The sequence below is a fragment of the Hippopotamus amphibius genome, chromosome 4, assembly GCF_030028045.1.
Source record: "Hippopotamus amphibius kiboko isolate mHipAmp2 chromosome 4, mHipAmp2.hap2, whole genome shotgun sequence".
Classification (NCBI taxonomy): domain Eukaryota; kingdom Metazoa; phylum Chordata; class Mammalia; order Artiodactyla; family Hippopotamidae; genus Hippopotamus; species Hippopotamus amphibius.
This window is the reverse complement of record NC_080189.1, coordinates 58,951,547-58,969,668: the sequence shown is the minus strand read 5'-3', so window position 1 is coordinate 58,969,668 and position 18,122 is coordinate 58,951,547. Positions and strand designations below refer to the sequence as shown.

The 18,122-nt window shown below is 36.4% G+C and overlaps 1 protein-coding gene across 12 annotated transcripts in view; it reads left to right on the top strand.

Annotated features, from left to right (window-relative positions):
• Window positions 1-18,122, top strand: part of SGCE (sarcoglycan epsilon) — a 65,474-nt gene that overhangs the window by 34,737 nt on the left and 12,615 nt on the right. For 8 of the 12 annotated variants that reach the window (XM_057731746.1, XM_057731750.1, XM_057731742.1 and 5 more), the window contains 5 exons: window positions 2,529-2,727; window positions 13,403-13,565; window positions 15,889-16,100; window positions 17,035-17,061; window positions 17,794-17,982. In XM_057731746.1, coding sequence (XP_057587729.1) covers window positions 2,529-2,727; window positions 13,403-13,565; window positions 15,889-16,100; window positions 17,035-17,061; window positions 17,794-17,982 — 790 coding nt within the window. The remainder of the gene's footprint in view (window positions 1-2,528; window positions 2,728-13,402; window positions 13,566-15,888; window positions 16,101-17,034; window positions 17,062-17,793; window positions 17,983-18,122) is intronic. The other 4 variants (XM_057731748.1, XM_057731744.1, XM_057731752.1 and 1 more) reach the window with 1 other exon arrangement.

Genomic DNA, 18,122 nt, shown 5'->3' with positions numbered 1-18,122 from the left:
GATGGAATGCATGTGGGCACTAGGATGTATGTCTTTGAGCATGGTCTATACACGTGCCATTTCTCCCAGATAAGGTTAGGAAAAGAAGTACCAAGAGTTGAATATCAGGATAACCGTGCTTAGTCCAACTCCCTGCCCAGTTGTCTCCTGCTCTGGGAGACCTAATAGTCATGTAGAATCACACAGCATGGAGCTCAACGAGAGTACATAGAGTGATTCTCTAAATTGGGTTTAGTGCCTCAGAGGCCTGCCACCAATCTGTTGGCCTACTGTTCCCTTGGCCTCTGTGATGTCCAAATATAGCAGGCACGGGATTTCCCCAAAGTTAGAAAGCTACTGTGACTCATCTCTGGGAGGCCTGGCAGCAGCACTTGGCCGGGTAGACGGCAGGCAGCTGCACAGCCTGGAGCCTCGGAGGGGCGTGGCGGCTGCATGTCTCAGAAAGGAGCCACGGAGGGTCACACGGATTAGGGAAAGCCAAATAGCAGTTCTCCAAGGGGTAGCGTTGATAATAAGGAATAGAGTTTTGCACGCTTTTTTAGAAAACTGGTTATAAAAACACTGAATGAAATTAATTGATGATAGACTTCTAGCATACCCCAAAACTATATTTGGTATTATTTATAAACATTATTTATTGCCAAGAAGCTGTTCTTCATGACATTTTTCTGCATGACTCTTTCTCAGTATGGGGAAAAATGTAGTATGATTAAGCTACTGTTTATCTGTATAAAACAGGAAATGTATCTGTATAAAACAGGAAACTTATCTACATAAAAGAGAATAAACACGGCATATTTTAGAAGCTTGCAGATGGGCTATACATCAAACAAATTAACAAAATCATAAGCAGAATAAATTACAGTGTAGGGGAGGAGTCAAGGGCCTTTTGTGATTAGGGGCTTTGAAAAACTTAGTCTTTAGGGAGAGACACCACACTCCAGAAAACTCTCCTGAAAACTCTAAAGCCAGAATATCTCCTTGACTTCACCTCTGCCGTCAGATGTACCTTAGTATTAAGGAGGCTTGATAATAAAGAAGTCATCAAGGTTTCAGTTATTTATTGTATAATTTTAGTTTTTTGTTTATTGAATAAGAACGGAATACTTTACAGACAGTACATGAGTTGTAATGAAATAAGTCAGAGGATATACATCATATAATTATTGTTGGGGACTTTAATCTGTGTATAGTCCAGAAATATTTTTTTTCCTTTTAAGGGCAGAATTCAAGTGATTAGCCTGTGCATATTATAAAAATTGCTAAAGTTTAATATTTTCTAAGTTCTTAATCTATATTGGGAGCTCCATTGAGCACTTTATATACATAGTCTCTTTTTGCCTAGGTAAAAATCAGGTGAGGTTAGTTCAAATGATCTAAAGATCAGCTTTGACTTCTGAAAGTATGGAGAAAAATACAAGTACCTTCTTACCTTCTGGTTGTGAATATTAAATATGGTAATTCACCTCTTTCCCTTAGCTTGGCCTGACTCTTAGTAAGTATTCAAAAAAAAAAAAACCTTTATTATTACAGAAATATTACTAAACAAAAAGAAAGCTCTTCTTTGTCTTAATAGAACAACCAGAATATAGGAAATAATAGTTTATAATTCAAGAGTAACATTTGAGAAGCTGAAATAAATTATATTTATTTGAAGTTTCTTATATTGAGAGTCTGAATTGGACATTGGGTGGTTTAAAATATTCATTTTGGCATCTTTAGTGGGAAATTATTGATGAGACACTGGGGAGGAAAAAAGCTAAGTGAATCTCTAGCTGTGAGATATGGAATTTCATGAGAAATTTAAAATATGACTTCTCTAGAATATTTAATTATGGAATGATTCAAAGAATAAAGTAGCTATGATTTCAAAATTCTTATTGAAAATACAATCAATATTTATTTTAGTAAAATGTAATGTTTTAGCATGCTCTAAAAAGATCAGTAATATTGCAAATTAAAAATATGGTTTTCCATATCATATATAAGTAACCCACAAGCACGTACAAATATTTTGTCATGTCTTCTCTCTTTGGAAAGGACATTGCTCTGTGCCTCAGCCTCCTCCCCTGTTCAAATGGAAATAGCACTACCTAGGATTGTAATGATTAAATTAAACAATGTATTTGAAAAAGATCTGTCAACTTTAAAACGCTATAAATACAAAATATTTTTCTGAGTTCTGGATGTGCTCCTTCTACCTGGGTACATTGTCAGGGCGAGGAGGCTGGCAGGTCACTGGCAAGTTAGAGACAGAGTTGAGATTCGGCATTTTTTTTTCCTTTTTCTTTCTTTTTTCTATAATTCCGAATTGCCCTGTTGTCCCTTAGATTTGATTGCATTATAGATAAAATTCTGGGTCAAGTGCACGTTGTGTAAGGCTTGAGAAAGCCTTTAAAGTCCGTATAAATGTTGTTCCACAAAACCAGGATTGTGACAGAGATCAACAAATCTCAAATTGTTCTTTTGTTTCCTTTTCAAAAGACTGCCTCATTAAAGATATGCATACCCTTTTTCACCAAAATTAGACTTCCCGTTACCATATCAAGCAGAATTCTTCATTAAAAATATGAATGTAGAAGAAATGTTGGCCAGCGAGGTTCTTGGAGACTTTCTTGGGGCTGTGAAAAATGTGTGGCAGCCAGAGCGTCTGAACGCCATCAACATCACGTCAGCACTAGACAGGGGCGGCAGGGTTCCGCTTCCCATCAATGACATGAAGGAGGGGTAAGCAGACTCTATCTCGTTGCCTTAAATACGGGTTTTTAAATATGGTGATCTTATCAGACTTACTATAGATGGAAGATGGCCTATTGCATTTTTCTTTTTAATAAGAAATAGGTATTGTAAAGATGTGAAAAAACTAGCAATTTTCTATATTGACAAAGATGTTACGTTAATGGTTCTTTATATCTGATGTTCCAGGTCCTGTGAAATCTAATTGTAGATCAGCATCCGAATCATAAATTACAGTACTAAGTCTTTTGGAACTTCCATAGAGAAGCTGATTATTTAGGGTCCTGAATTTCAAAGGAAATTGATGCCCCAGTTATCAACTGCAGGAGGACACGCAGACTGCTGTAACTTTATTCTAGGAAACTATTTCTTCGCCTTTAACATTCTTTCCACCATGTGGCGGTGATTGATGGCTGGGGTGAATCTGAAACCCATTCCTAAAGCCTGGCCTTGTCATTCGCAAGCTGGGTGACTTTGGGCAAACTGCGGCACTCCTCTGGGCTTCCACTTCCTCATCTGCTCCAATGGGAACTATACTCACCCTCAGGGTTTCAATGATGAAACGAGACAGTACATTTGAAAGGGACTTGTCTGTTCTCAAGCCTCACAGATACAGAGTGTGACTTACACTCTTGTAGAGGTTATGAAACACTCCTTATGCCTGGGTATATTGACAGATCAATGTTGAATGAAATTTTGCTGTTTCATTTCTAATCTGTAAGTTGAGGCAGATCTGCCTTTTTAAAAAACAAATCCTATAAAAGTATGAGATACAGAATAAATCACATTTTGTGTAGTGTATCCTTTTCCAACTCCCCCCCCTTTTTTTTTGGCTGCGTTGGGTCTTCATTGATGCACATGGGCTTTTTCTAGTTGTGGTGATCCAGGGCTACTCTTCGTTGCGGTGCGTGGGCTTCTCATTGTGGTGACCTCTCTTGTCGCGGACCATGAGCTCTAGGAGTGGGCTTCAGTAGTTGCAGCACGTGGGCTCAGTAGTTGTGGCTCGTGGGCTCTAGTACACAGGCTCAGTAGTTATGGCACACGGGCTTAGTTGCTCTGCAGCATGTGGGATCTTCCCCACCCAGGGATGGAACCCGTGTCCCCTGCATTACCACTGCGCTGCCAGGGAAGTTCTCCAACTCTTCCTTTATCCACAGTGTTGGTAACATTTTTACATATTATATCTAGAATTAACTGGAATATCTGGGTTATAAGAATCAAGTGTAAGGGCGATTTGAAAGGAGAATTTTGTTGGAAATAAGGGAAAAGATCACAAGTAGACATAGATGAAGGATGAGCGAGTAGTCAAAAGGGGGATAAAGGATAAGCAGTGAGCTGTGGAGTCCAAGTTACAAATTTCAGAGTTAAGTTGTACCTTGTATGGTACAATAATGGATTTTGAAGTCAGTCAAGCACACATAGAAGTACTTGGAGGAAAATAGTTGCTTTATCTCTTGCCTATCTGCTGGTTGTCTTTCTCTATGAAAACGTAGTTCTGGAGCTTAACATTTTACTTCAGAGGTACAACGTGGATCTCTTTCCCAATGAGTAATTAAAGTAGGACCATAGAAGGAGATGAACAGGGGTATGTCCCCTTAAGACAGTCTTCAAATATGAAATCTTTTCAACAGTTTTTTAAAGTAATGTGTTCCACAGTGATTGTTAAACAAACAAGGACCAAAAGATGTTGGAGGAAACAATGAAAAGCAGGCACTGGTAGAGTTTTCCACAGTTGTGCTTTCTTCTGGGCTCACCCCTTCTCTAATCAGCAGTGTAGACCCCACCCATAGAGGCACTTTAAGAAACCACTGAATTGAATGACCAACTCTCTAAACCAAACTCTGACCGAAAACAGTGCTCCCCAACTATGTCTAGCCTGAGAACTGCCAGTAGAGCTTTATTAGAAATATACCAAGGTTCCTGGCCTCCAGTTCCGCTAGAGATTCTGGATCTTTGAGCCCAGGGCTGGGCCTGAGCATGTGACTCTAAATTAAGAACAGAATTTTTTGTCCTACAAGTACTTGTTGGAGAATTCAGTCATTAGCTGACTGACCCCCAACACCTGCTAGCAGGAGGCATGTGCTTGTCAGTCCTGTGGCATTTATTTGGACCCTGTTGTCTCAGATCCCTTCCCAACTTGAAATGCTTTCCATGAGTTTTAATTTAATGTTAAGCCATAACCTTTACAAAGTATTCATATAAGTCTTTTAAAATAGAATTTCTATAAATTGTACCCAATGCCAATTCTATTATTCCAGTGTCCCTGTATGAGCACCAGTAAAATAAGATTCTACTTGAGTATAATTGCAGAAGAAAAATTTGTCCCTGGGAATGATTTTGCATATTTTCTTTGGTTGTTACATAATGTCAAGGTAACAAAAATAGTTTTTTGTTTTTTTTCACCCTGTTGCCTTAATTTTAGCAATAAATCCAGTGCTTAACTCATCTCTTCCTTTCTTTTTAATGGTGTATATCATGATTCTTAATTCACTTATTAAACTTTTTGCCTCTGTACTTTCTTTTGAAAATAACATGCACTACAAATCTCTTTTAAAATGAAATTTTGAAAAGATTGAGGGTGGGATCAGAGATGCAAAGAAATTGCATCCCTTTATTTTCTTCAAATTTTATTTAGAAATATATACTTCAGAAGTATTAAAACACCTAGTAACTGTGTTCTGCTTAGTACTTTGCATAAGTCTCAGTCTCTGATTAAAAAAAACAAAAACAAAAAACTCCTTGAAAGTATTTCCTGTTACGCATGACAGCCACAATTTACTAACTGCAGATTTTTCCATGTTAGTCAAGTCAACAGCGGATGACCAAGAGGAGCTCTCAGTAGTAGACCCTCGGTAAACCTATAGCTCTTCCACAGCCCAAAGTGCCATTATATGTCAGTTGTCAAGAACCCTCTCTACAGCATCCCAGCTCCTCATCCTTCTTGATGTGCATTTTTTCCATCTCTTCAGACCTCACTGACAGCTTTTAAACTTCTTCTAACTCTAACAGAAAACAATTATAAAGATTTCCTTCAAAGTGAGTAAGCTCCTGCAAAGGCAGGCTGAACCTCCTGAAAAGATTCCCTTTCACTTTCCAGACCCATAGCCCCAGGGCAACTGTGCTCTCTGTGGGTGTGGTCTTAGGGCTGCTTTTGCTCTTGACACTGAGCCAGAGGCTAAGGACTCGTGGATGCATTTAGCCTGGGATAAAGCTGGTGGAAAGAGGAGCAGGTTCATATTTCATTCTGGGCATGGCATAGCTGCCAACTCAGGGTGAGTGATGCGGTGTAAATGGTGGTTATGAAGGGAATGATGGGGTGTGAGGATTAAAGAATATACTCACTTTTCATAAGAGATTGTCAAACCTACCACTATTTCCTCTGGTTACCAAAGCCTGTGGATCTAGCCTCAATCAGCAACAGAGAATCCTGGTTTATTCTCTAGACAGCCTCACAAAGTACTCCCTCTGATTAATTGTCTGCTTTTTGCCCTATAAAGGGCTCAGGGAGAAGTTACGCTTGAAGCAGAGAATGTAAGTCAAAGGCTGCCGAAGACTGCTCTGACGCAAGGTCACGGTCCTAGGCCAGTCTGTAGTGCTCTGCTGAGTCTGTCCCCATGTTTGGTGATTTACAAGATAGTTTTTTATTCTTAAATAATGTGCCTCCTATATTTTTGATGTAACTATTCTTTCTTTTAGGGAATGATGGTGATATGAGAGGAATTTTTGAAAAAAGCCTTTAATAAAGTAAAAATTGGAAGCCACTATAAGTCCAGTTAATTAACATTAATTAATTAATTAATTTATTGGCTGTGTTGGGTCTTTGTTGCTGCTCACGGGCTTTCTCTAGTTTCAGCAAGTGGGGGCTCCTCTTCATTGTGGTATGCAGGCTCCTCATTGTGGTGGCTTCTCTTGTTGCGGAGCACGGGCTCTTGGCGTGTGGGCGTCAGTAGTTGTGGTGCATGGGCTCAATAGTTGTGGCTCACGGGCTTAGTTACGCCAAGGCATGTGGTATCTTTCTGGGGCATGGATCAAACCCGTGTTCCCTGCATTGGCAGGCAGATTCTTAACCATTGCACCACCTAGGAAGTCCCTAAGTCCATTTTTATAAGTATAAAAATAAATTTCAAAAATCAATGCAACTGTATATCTATAACTGTGTATCTTCAATAGCTGTTCTTCTAAGTTCTAGGCATGGGTTTATTTTTTCTCTTTCATAGTTTAGCATTTATTAAGTATTTTTTATGGGGGAATAATGTATTAGTCTCTAGGATACAGTGACTTAAAGAATACAGTCTATGCTCACATCTATGGGGGACCAGGCAAATAATCAGATAATTAGAAAATAGTGTGGTACACAGTTGAGGTATTCACGGAGACAGCTCCTGCCCCACTTCTGGTCCATGTCAAAGGGTTTATAGAGGACATGAAGCCCGATATGAGTTTAAAATATGAGTACAAATTAGCCAGCTCAAAAAATGAGAAAGGGAGAGTCTAGCTGAGGAAACAGCTTGGGCCAGAGCCATCAGGTAGGAGGAAGCCTGGTTGCTTTGGAGACCTACTTCGTGTGGAGATGGGGCACAGGCATCCAGAAATGATAATAACTGAAGGGGCAGAGGCCGGACCATGGAAGGCCGTGTACACCAGGGAAAGTTGTCTGGATTCATCTTGAAGCATGAGAGACCTTTGAAGAAAATGGTTTATGTTAAAATTTTCATTTTAGCAAGTAGGCCCGCTCAAAGCCCCACCGCATGGCCGAAAGAATAGACCAAATTCAAATGCCTCCTGTTAGCAGGAAAATCCTCCCACAGAAAGCTCCAGAAAGGTCTGTGCCTTGTGTGCCAGATGAATTATCTTCTGATAACTCATCCCTTCTCCAGTAAAGAGGAGTAATAAGTAGCAGAACTAGCATCCAGCAGTGACCTTTATTGTTTGTGGTATTTCTTATCCTGAGTTAGATTATTTAGTTTTATTTCTTATTTTTCATCTTTTTTTTTTTTCTTGACTGTGTTGGGTCTTTGTTGCTGCATGTGGGCTTTCTCTAGTTGTGGTGAACAGGGGCCACTCTTTGTTGGGGTGTGCGGGCTTCTCGTGGTGGTGGTGGCTTCTCTTCTTGCAGAGCATGGGTTCTAGGCGTGCAGGGTTCAGTAGTTGTGGTACGCTGGCTCTAGGGCACTCGGGCTTCAGTAGTTGTGGCATGTGGGCTCAGTAGTTGTGGCACACAGGCTTAGTTGCTCCATGGCATGTGGGATCTTCCCTGACCAGGGATTGAACCCATGTCCCCTGCATTGGGAGGCAGATTCTTAACCACTGAGCCACCAGGGAAGTCTCTTATTTTTTGATTGACTGATAGGCACAGAACAAAGAAGTGGGATGGAGGACAGAGGCAGGAATCATGATGCATTTTCTTTTAAGACCTCAAGATTTCCCAGGCAGCCTGTAACGTATGTGGACACTTTCTTCTCTAAGCTGTCCTTTGTCTTCTATATACATTAAATAAGGGAAAAAATACATTTATTACTTCTAAGTCCGCACGTAGGTAAAAAATACAATCATTGGATCTGTTTATCTGGCTATTGCTGAAAAAAAGCAGAGTTTTGACTTAAATTTTTTACCTGTAATGCAGTTCTCCACATTGTATGTGTAAAGGACTCAGTAAATGTGTTTTACCTCAAGGGGAATTGAGTTGTTCAAATTTTAAGAAAAAAATCCTTCGTAAGGAAGAAATTTCATTCAGAGTACCCAGTTCCTAAGATTATGAGTCGCCATGTTTTGCTAACATTGCTTGAGAGCCTCGTACTTGATAATACGCTCCCATTCCATCTGTTTACACATATTTGAAAGTTTGAAAACGTGTGGCTGTAGTCATAAAGGTAAATAAAGATCATCCTCCTTTCACTTCATAAAAATTTCTGCATTTCGAAAAGCTAGTCTAACAAAATAACTGCAAATCAAAAAAAGCTGCATTTCTAGGAAAACAGCAGATTATGAAAAGTGTATTTTAGCATGTATAGTATGGAATTATAATTGTTATGCATGGCCTCACACAAAATTTTTTTTTTAAAGCTGACATGTTGAAACCTACTGGCTCTACAAAAGAAACGATAAATACAAGGTTTTTGGGTTTTTTTTTGACTTACAAGGCAAATCCAGTATCTACTTCTGTTGAGTAGTGTGTTTGCATTTTATTTATTATTTATTTTTCCAGTTTTATTGTAATATGATTGACGGTATAACGCTGGATAAGTTTAAGGTGCACAGCATCAAGATTTGATATATGTTGTGAAATGATACAATGACTTTAGTTAACATCCATCGCCTCACAGTCACAATTTTTTTTTCTTGTGATGAGAACTTTTAAGAACTACTCTCTTAGCAGCTTTCAAATATACAACTGCTTCTGTTTTTAAATTTGTATCATTCTGCAAAGAGGCTCCCTGAGGACAGTGAAAGAGACTGGGTTCAAGGAGAACAGTCAAGGGGCAGTTGCTTTATTCCCTGTGGAAAGTGACGGTGACTAATAGAACTGGGGTGATAGCAGTGGGATGGAGCAAGGTAGACAGGTGTGTTTGAGGGTTCTTTCGGGATAAATGTCAGAGACTGATGATAGATGGAATATGTAGGGAAAAGGATAGGAGTCAGAGATGATGGTGCTTGAGCATCTGGCCATGCCAATCACCAAGAGAGAAGAAGATGGAAGGAGCAACAGGTGGAGGTGGGGTGGGGTGATGATGAGCTCAGTTCGGAACATATTAAGTTTGTGAAGCTTCTGGATCATCCAAGTAGAGATGAAAGTAATTTGGCAGTATGTGTCAACTGTCATAAAAATGTTTCCACTTCTAGGCATCTCTTTTAAGATAGTAACGTTAAAGAATATGCACAGAGATAGTCTTTACAATATTATTTATAACATCAAAAAATTAGAAACAACTTACGTGTCCAACTCTGAAATAATTACTGAATAAATCATGTGCACTTAAAAATTATATTACTATAAAAATATAATTACAAAGATTGTAGTATGGAAAATGCTTATGACGCATTAAGTGAAAAAGCAGGATACAAAATTATATTTTAGAGATGATTGCAATTAGGTTAAAATATATGCACTTGAAAAGTATTCTGCAAGGTACATTGGAAAATGAAAATCGTGATCTTGGTAATAGAAATTGTTTTTATATCCCAAGTTTTATGCAGTGTTTTTATATTGCTTTTATAATTTGAGGAAAAAATAAAACATTTCAAAGTACCCAAAACTTATGCTTATGCCTATTTATATTATCTTGAAGTGAATTAATTAAAAATCTTAGTAATCTTAAATGCAAATAAATGTTATGTAAAAGCAAGAGGACTTTCCACAGTTTTTAAAATATTTCTGTATTTACAAATATATTTCACAATTAGCAAGGAAAAATATGGTCTTTGCTAGACGGTTAATAAGGGGATAGAAATTGGCTTTATATGAAGCTTAATAGTAACAAATTGTTGTAAATGGAATATATTTCTTTTTAAAAAATTTTTATAGCAGTGTGGTTGATTTACAATGTTGTATTTCAGGTATACAGCAAAGTGAATCAGTTATACATATACCCATATATCCACTCTTTTTTAGATTCTTTTCCCATATAGGTCATTACAGAGTATTGAGAAGAGTTCCTTGTGCTACACAGTAGGTCCTTATTAGTTATCTGTTTTCTGTATAGTAGTGTGTATGTCAATCCCAATCTCCCAGTTTATCCCTCCCCCCACCTCCTCCTTCCCCCTTGCTAACCATAAGTTTGTTTTCTACATCCGTGACTCTATTTCTGTTTTATAAATAAATTCATTTGTACCATTTTTTTAGATTCTGCATATAAATGATGTCATATAATATTTGTCTTTCTCTGTATGACTTAACTTCACTTAGTATGACCATCTCTATCTAGGTCCATCCGTGTTGCTGCAAATGGTGCTATTTTGTTCTTTTTTATGGCTGAGTAATATTCCTGTAAATGAAATATATTTCTGTTCACTAATCATCTAAATTCTCTACCAGTGGTTTCTTATATCTACTTTTTCTGAAGTTGTAAATTTTTAACTTGACTTTAAATTTCAATCCATTATATACTATTTGTCTCGCAAAGACACCATAGTGTTAAAAAAATCTTTCAAATGACTTGTAAGTCCAAATATAAAATTGACATAAAGAGCAACCAAATGAATCTGTGCAATTGTACTCTGGGACACAGTTGACAATTAAGGGTGTGACTTCCTACTTACATAGCTTTGAATTTTTTGTGCCATACTTTTACTTCATTTTGTTTTTTTAAGAACAACTCTTGAAATATACTTTACATATCATGCAGTTCATCTATTTAAAATATATATAACTCAGTGGGTTTGATGAAGTTGTTGTACAACCATCACCACAGTCAATTCTGGAGTATTTTTATCCTCCCAGCACTCCCTTCTCACACCCATTAGCAGTCACCACTACCATAATCCCCAGCCTTGGGCAACCACAATTTATTTACTTGCTGTCTATAAATTTGCCTATTCTGGAAATTTCATATCAGTGGAATCATAAAATGTGTGTTCTTTTGTGATCAACTTCTTTCGCTTAGCATATTGTTTTCAAGGTTCATCCATGTTGTAGCATATACAGTACTTCATTCCTTTTTATGGCTGAGTAATAATGTATGGATATTTTACTTTTTATCCATTTGTTAGTTGGTGAGCATTTGGATTGTTACCACATTTTGACTATTAAGAATAATGTTGCTATGTACGTTTATGTACAAGGTTTTTGATAGGCATATATTTAAATTTCTCTTAGGAGTGGAATTGCTGAGACATATGGTAACTCTGTAATTAACCTTTTGAGGAACTGACAGACTGTCTTCCAAGCAGTTGCACCATTTTCCATTCCCGCCAGCAGAGTAGGAGAGTTCCAGTTTCTCTATATCCTTGCTAGCACTTCCTATTATCTTTTTCATTGTAGCCATCCTAATGGATGTGAAGTGGTATCTTATTGTGGTTTTGATTTCTATTTTGCTGATGGCTAATGATGTTGAGCATCTTTTCATGCACTTATTGGACATTTGTATATCTTCTTTGGAGAAATATTAATTCAGATCCTTTGTCATTTTAAAATTGGATCATTTGTGTTTTTGTTATGCAGTTGTTAGTCTTTTATATGTTATAGGTATAAGTCCCTTATTAGATATATGATTTGTAAATATTTTCTTTCACCCTATGGGTTACCTTTTCACTTCGTTGATGGTGTCCTCTGAAGCACAAAGTCTTAAAATTTGATAAAATCTAATTTATTTTTCTTATTATCACTGGAACTTTTTCTGTCATATCTAAGAAACTGTTGCCTAATTCAAGGTTGTTAAAATTTGTGTTTGCTTTCTTCTCAGAGTTTAATAGTTTTAGCTCTTACATTTAAGTCTTTGACTTTTTTGAGTAAATTTTTATATGGTGTGAGGTAGGGGTCAACTTCTTTCTTTTGCTTTTGGATATCCAGTTGTTCTAGAAGCATTTGTTGTAAAGACTATTCTTTCCCCTATTGAATTGTCTTGGCACCTCTGACAAAATCAATTTAATAAAGATTTTATTTTCGGACTCTGAATTCTATTCCATTGATCTACACGCCAGGCCTTATGATAGTACCACATTGTCTTAATTGCTGTTGCCTTATAGTAAGTTTTGAAATTGGTAATTGTGAGTCTTCCAACTTTGTTTTCTTTTTCAAGAATTTTTTTTTGTGTTCGGGTCCCTTGAATGTCCATGTGAATTTTAGGATCAATTTGTCAATTTCTGCAAATTCTGCTGGAATTTATTCCATTTTATAAGTTGTTATAGCACTGTCTTTAGGAAAAGAAATAAAATTTATTTAATTTCCTAGTTTTCCCCTTTCTGTTGGAAAAAACCTATAAAATTCTTATCTTCTCAAGCTACTCCAAGGTTATTTAAATGCTTTTGTCGCTATCTTTCCTTTTATTGTGAAACTCGTATTGGCCAATTAAATAGGATTCTTTTCCCCTAGTTGCTAAGATACACATCAAGAAAATAACATTTTGTTTGCCTAATTTGTATTTAACAAACAATAGTTTTTCTTTTATATTAGCTTCTTAAATAAAGATTGAGGGACCTTATAATGAGGAACCTAACATTAGGGGTTTGTGCAGTAGAAAAGCTGATGGACAGAACTCTTAGGTAGAAGAGATGTCTGCCTGCAGCTCCACACCTCCAGGATGTAATGTCACAATCTTATTAAAATGAAATCAGATGAAGATTTATTACTGGCAATTATCTTACTGATAATGTTATTTTCTATACAATTTACTTTAAGAATGTTTTTGAATGTAGATAGTCTGCCAAATAGCATAGTCAAAATATGATACATGATTATTTTGAATTAGAGTGAAAAAATTTTTAGAAATTAACAGAGAACCAAGAGAGTGTCTGGTAAACCAAAGCACTCAGTAAGTATTGGTTGAATAAAGGAAAGAATGAAAAGAAGCTGCTCCATGAATCATTGCTTTTAAAGCCCAGGCCCCTACCTTAGGGATGATTCGTAGATAATCCCTCAATTCAAAAGGATAAATCCTGCTTTCAGGGTAGATTGTTTTTCAGTGTTTCCAATTTTCTTAAAGGATAACCTGAGAGTTTCACATTTTTGCAGCGTTTATGTCATGGTTGGTGCTGACGTCCCATTTTCTTCTTGTTTACGAGAAGTTGAAAATCCACAGAATCAATTGAGATGCAGTCAAGAAATGGAGCCAGTAATAACATGTGATAAAAAATTTCGTACTCAGTTTTACATTGACTGGTGCAAAATTTCGTTGGTGAGTTTTTATTTTGTTTTTTCAAATGTAATTAGAAGTGATGTGGCTGGAGATAGCCATTGACTAAAACCTGAATTGCTTTTAGCAACAAATCCTGGATTTACTTTGTTAACTGCGATTGACTTCCCTTGACTTTGAGGATTTGGCAAGCCGGTTGACAGTGAGTGCATCCATTTAAGAAATAGTACCTGCACTTTGTACTCAGTCTACTCTTCATTAGTTGTTGGGGCCAGATTAGCTTGGCAGGTGGTCTAGATGATCCCCCTGGACATCCAGGTGGCTGCTAAGTCAGGTAGATTTTGGAGTCAGTGTAACATGTGTAGGAAGCCTCAAGTATGCTGCCACTGTCCCACTTTGGAAGAAGAGACCGGAGGGCAGTGATAAATCTGAAAATAAATCAATATTGTGCTATGATTCAATGTCCTAGAAACTCAAATTGTAGGGAAAGATCAAGGAATAAAAGGAAAAGAAGAGGAAAATTAGAATCTTGCCCCCAGCCCCATAGATATTAAATATTTCTTCTAAATCACTTTTTAATTAGCATGCTGAAAGGCTTAGGAACATATGGGTAAGATTTCCTATATATGTAAGGTATATATGATGTTTTATATATAATTTATATTATATTTTTGACCTTCCTTTCCGGAAGATACGAAAATTGTTTTACTTCTTTAGTGACCTTTAGATTTAACTTCTGTCAACTCTTGACGATTGGTGGTGAGTGAATTAGGTCTAAGTTTAAAGTTGACATTTGAACAAAGTTATTGACACATAAACACAACTGTCACTTCATGTCTTAGAGAACCAGCTGCAGGCACTTTTCCCAGATCTAGGACAGGAGAACATACTGCTCACACTGCAGCACTTAGCACCTGTGGCCCTTGGCCCCAGATTCCTCTTTCCATGTCGCTTGTGTCTTAGGAAAGTAAGGTTCTTTCTCTGTCTTCTCAAATCAAGTAAAAGTATTCAGATGCTGTGGTTCATGTGTATTATAGATGAATACTGAATTTACAAAGCTAAATATTTCAGTCATCATGCTAATCATGCAAGAGTGCAAAAGACTGAGTGGCTGCATTCTTAACTTAAATAGACGCCTCCCACCAGAGCCACTAGACAGCGGGCCCTGACAGCACCATTTCACTCATGCTTGTGCTGTACAGTGTTCATGTTTAGGAAAATTATCTAATTTCTAAAGGTTTAAAAATTACTTATGCTTTGAAGATCTTATTTTCTGTGGTAAGACTTCATAAAGAGAAAGGTTGGAAATTTTCGGTTTTTTCTTCTACATGTATTTATTTATAGGTCACACCTTACCACAGAAGATTTCAGGAGGTTTAAATTAAAGGATCAGACAGTAAACATAATATTTAAAACATAAAAGAACTGGAAAATCAGGACCTAAACTTTACCAAAACATAAGCCTAAGGTCAAATTTGACAATAAGCCCCCGAATGTCCCGTATTAAAATGAGGAAATTCATCTGTTATTTGGTTCTCATTCTTAAAGGAGGCAGAACATCAGTTCCTTGGCAGAAGATAAAATTTTTATTAGCACTGTATCATTAACAAAATTCTTCAGGTGGAGTTTTATGGGAGAGGATACTGAGAAATGCCACAGATAATTCTCCCCAACATTTTTTTAAGGGGGGAGCAAATGTAGTAACAAAGTTCACATGGCTATTTTTGTAGTGTCCTTCAATAAAAACCTTAGCATAATTAAATGCAGCTTAGTGAAAGCAGTTCAATTAATGTGAAGCTAAATTAATATAGCACACGTGTTGTACATTTTTTGATCCTGGGATAAAATATAATGAAACTGTAGCATTGGATGGGTTGCCTGTACCTTAAACTGTCTTTCCTAAAAACTACTTCTGTCAGCTGGATGACAGAAAGATCAAGGTTGTCGTCATTTAGAAATTGTCTCTCTCTTTTTGTTATCTTTTACTAATCTTAGAAAACATACCCTCAAACTGGTTATCAGCCAATTCAGTTTGTTAACATCTACACTAGAGGTTAGTCACTAGGAAGCAAGAAATGTACATAGTAATGTGAAGGACTTCTGCTTTGGAGGACATAAACTGAAAAAGAACGATACACACACACACGTGCACATGTATTTATTATGTATGTATATATTTATGTATGTATATATTGTTGTGGGAGGGACCTAGTTTCCATAAATAATTGCAAGTTCAGGGTGCTAAAGTGATTGGAAAAGATTGCTTTTTAGAAATTAGTCAGACTGTCTTGATATGTCTAGATCTTAAACTCTCGTAATGTTTGCAACTGTTAATTTGGTGTGTAATTGTCTTCTTTTGTATCAGGTTGATAAAACAAAGCAAGTGTCCACCTATCAGGAAGTGATTCGTGGAGAAGGGATTTTACCTGATGGTGGAGAGTACAAACCCCCTTCTGATTCCTTGAAAAGCAGAGACTATTACACGGATTTCCTAATTACACTGGCTGTGCCCTCGGCAGTAGCATTGGTCCTTTTTCTAATACTTGCTTATATCATGTGCTGCCGACGGGAAGGAGTGTGAGTAATTTAAAGCACTAATAAAAAATTATAGAGCTACTAAGATAACATTTAAGATTCCATTAAAAGCCGTTTCATTTAGTTCATAAAACACTTTATAAATGAATTGAAATTGTGTTCAAGTCAAACTACAGTACTTTATTCCTTTAAAATGAATTAAAATAATTTTGAGTCTAGTAAATTAAATTAGAGGTTATAATTACTTTATTCAAAAATTATTAAGACTAGATGTAAATTCATGTTGGCAAAGCAGTCCCAAGAATAATTGAGGCTAGATATTTTGGTTAGACAAGCCATCCTGGTAAACAGAGACTGTGGAATCTATTGACATGGTAATTGCACTTTAAATAAATAAATTGTCTCAGTCAGTTTGAACAGAAGTCATGGTCAGAATTCTTCTTAAAGTTGTTCTGCTATCAAACAGGGCGATACAACCTAAATGTTTAAAAGTATATATAGATATATAAAAACTTAGGAGTAAATTAATGAAAATAAGATGATAATTTGAGTAATGAATCTTCATGAATAATTAGTACTTTCTGGACATCTGTGTCCATTCAAATAATCTCCCGAGATTATCTGGAAGTCAGGGTAACAAAGCGAAGGATAAAAAATTAATAAAGCAGCAAGTAACAAATTCTTCCATTTTTACATGTCGCCTGATTTCATTATGTCATAGAATTTATTTCCAAGAGCTTGATTCTTAATCTCAATTTTTTTTTTCATTTTTTTCTGTGTTTCTCATCAGTATTCCATCTCTGTATGTGTACTCATCCCAGTAATGTCATAATCCTGGTGGCAAATGCTGCCTGGTTGCGTTTAATAGTAACAATGTCAGCATTTCCACCTCATGCAAGATCCATGAGCATATATAGTCTTAATGTTCCAAATATCAATGCTATTATTTAATTCATAAATTTTGTTTTGTTTCTAGGGAAAAGAGAAACATGCAAACACCAGAGTAAGTGTCTTCTTTCCTGTTATTTTCTTTATCATTTCTTTTTCACTTCTCAGTTGCTCACCACGCTCCATACATGTGTGTCATGCTTTTTTTTCATTTCATCATCTTTCATAATTTTTTTCATAAATGTGAAAGCTGCTTTCTAAATAGAGATATTTAGGAGGGGTAGAGACTAAACATAAAAAGGGTGTGAAAACTAAGACTACATAGATAAAAATTAAACCTAAAATATTTCAGATTCAGAATATTAATTTGCCATTTATATTATGTGATTTCCCAATCTGCATTTCTATAAACCAGAGAACAGATGAAAAGACCTTTCATACACGTTTTCCTGAATTTACAGTAATAACCTACCATAAAATGAAACTTATGTATTTATAAATGCCCATCAGAAGCAACAGTATGAAAGCTATGGTAGTCTTATCTTAATAGTAGAAATTAAATAGAATAGTAGTTTGCTACCTAGGGCTGTAATATTAACACAATGCTTTACAGCTTAGTTTAATGAAAGATACATTTATTTAAAAATTAGTTTCTAATTTTCAGTTTTGCTATGTTAAAAGTATATGAATTATATCTTTTTCTGAAATAACTTGTAGAATGCCCAAAGTGCAATAATGTCTTCTTATTTTAAAAAGAAAAAAGGATTTTGTAACTTTTTCAAACAGATGACCTGTGGGGCTAATATGTGATCTTAAATATATGTTGTTTTATTTCTTTTTGACCTAGCATCCAATTGGTACATCATAGTGCTATTCAGAAATCTACCAAAGAACTTCGTGACATGTCCAAGAATAGAGAGATAGCATGGCCCCTGTCAACACTGCCTGTGTTTCACCCTGTGACTGGGGAAATCATACCTCCTCTACACGCAGACAATTATGAGAGCACTAACATGCCATTGATGCAAACGCAGCAGTAAGTATCCACTTGGAACTTTAATTATAAATGCATGAATATATCTACTTAATGTCTTTCAAGACCAGAGCTCTTCATTGTTGTTGCATTTGTTTGTTTGTCTATAACTGGAGGAGAAAATACCAAAAGAACACTGATAG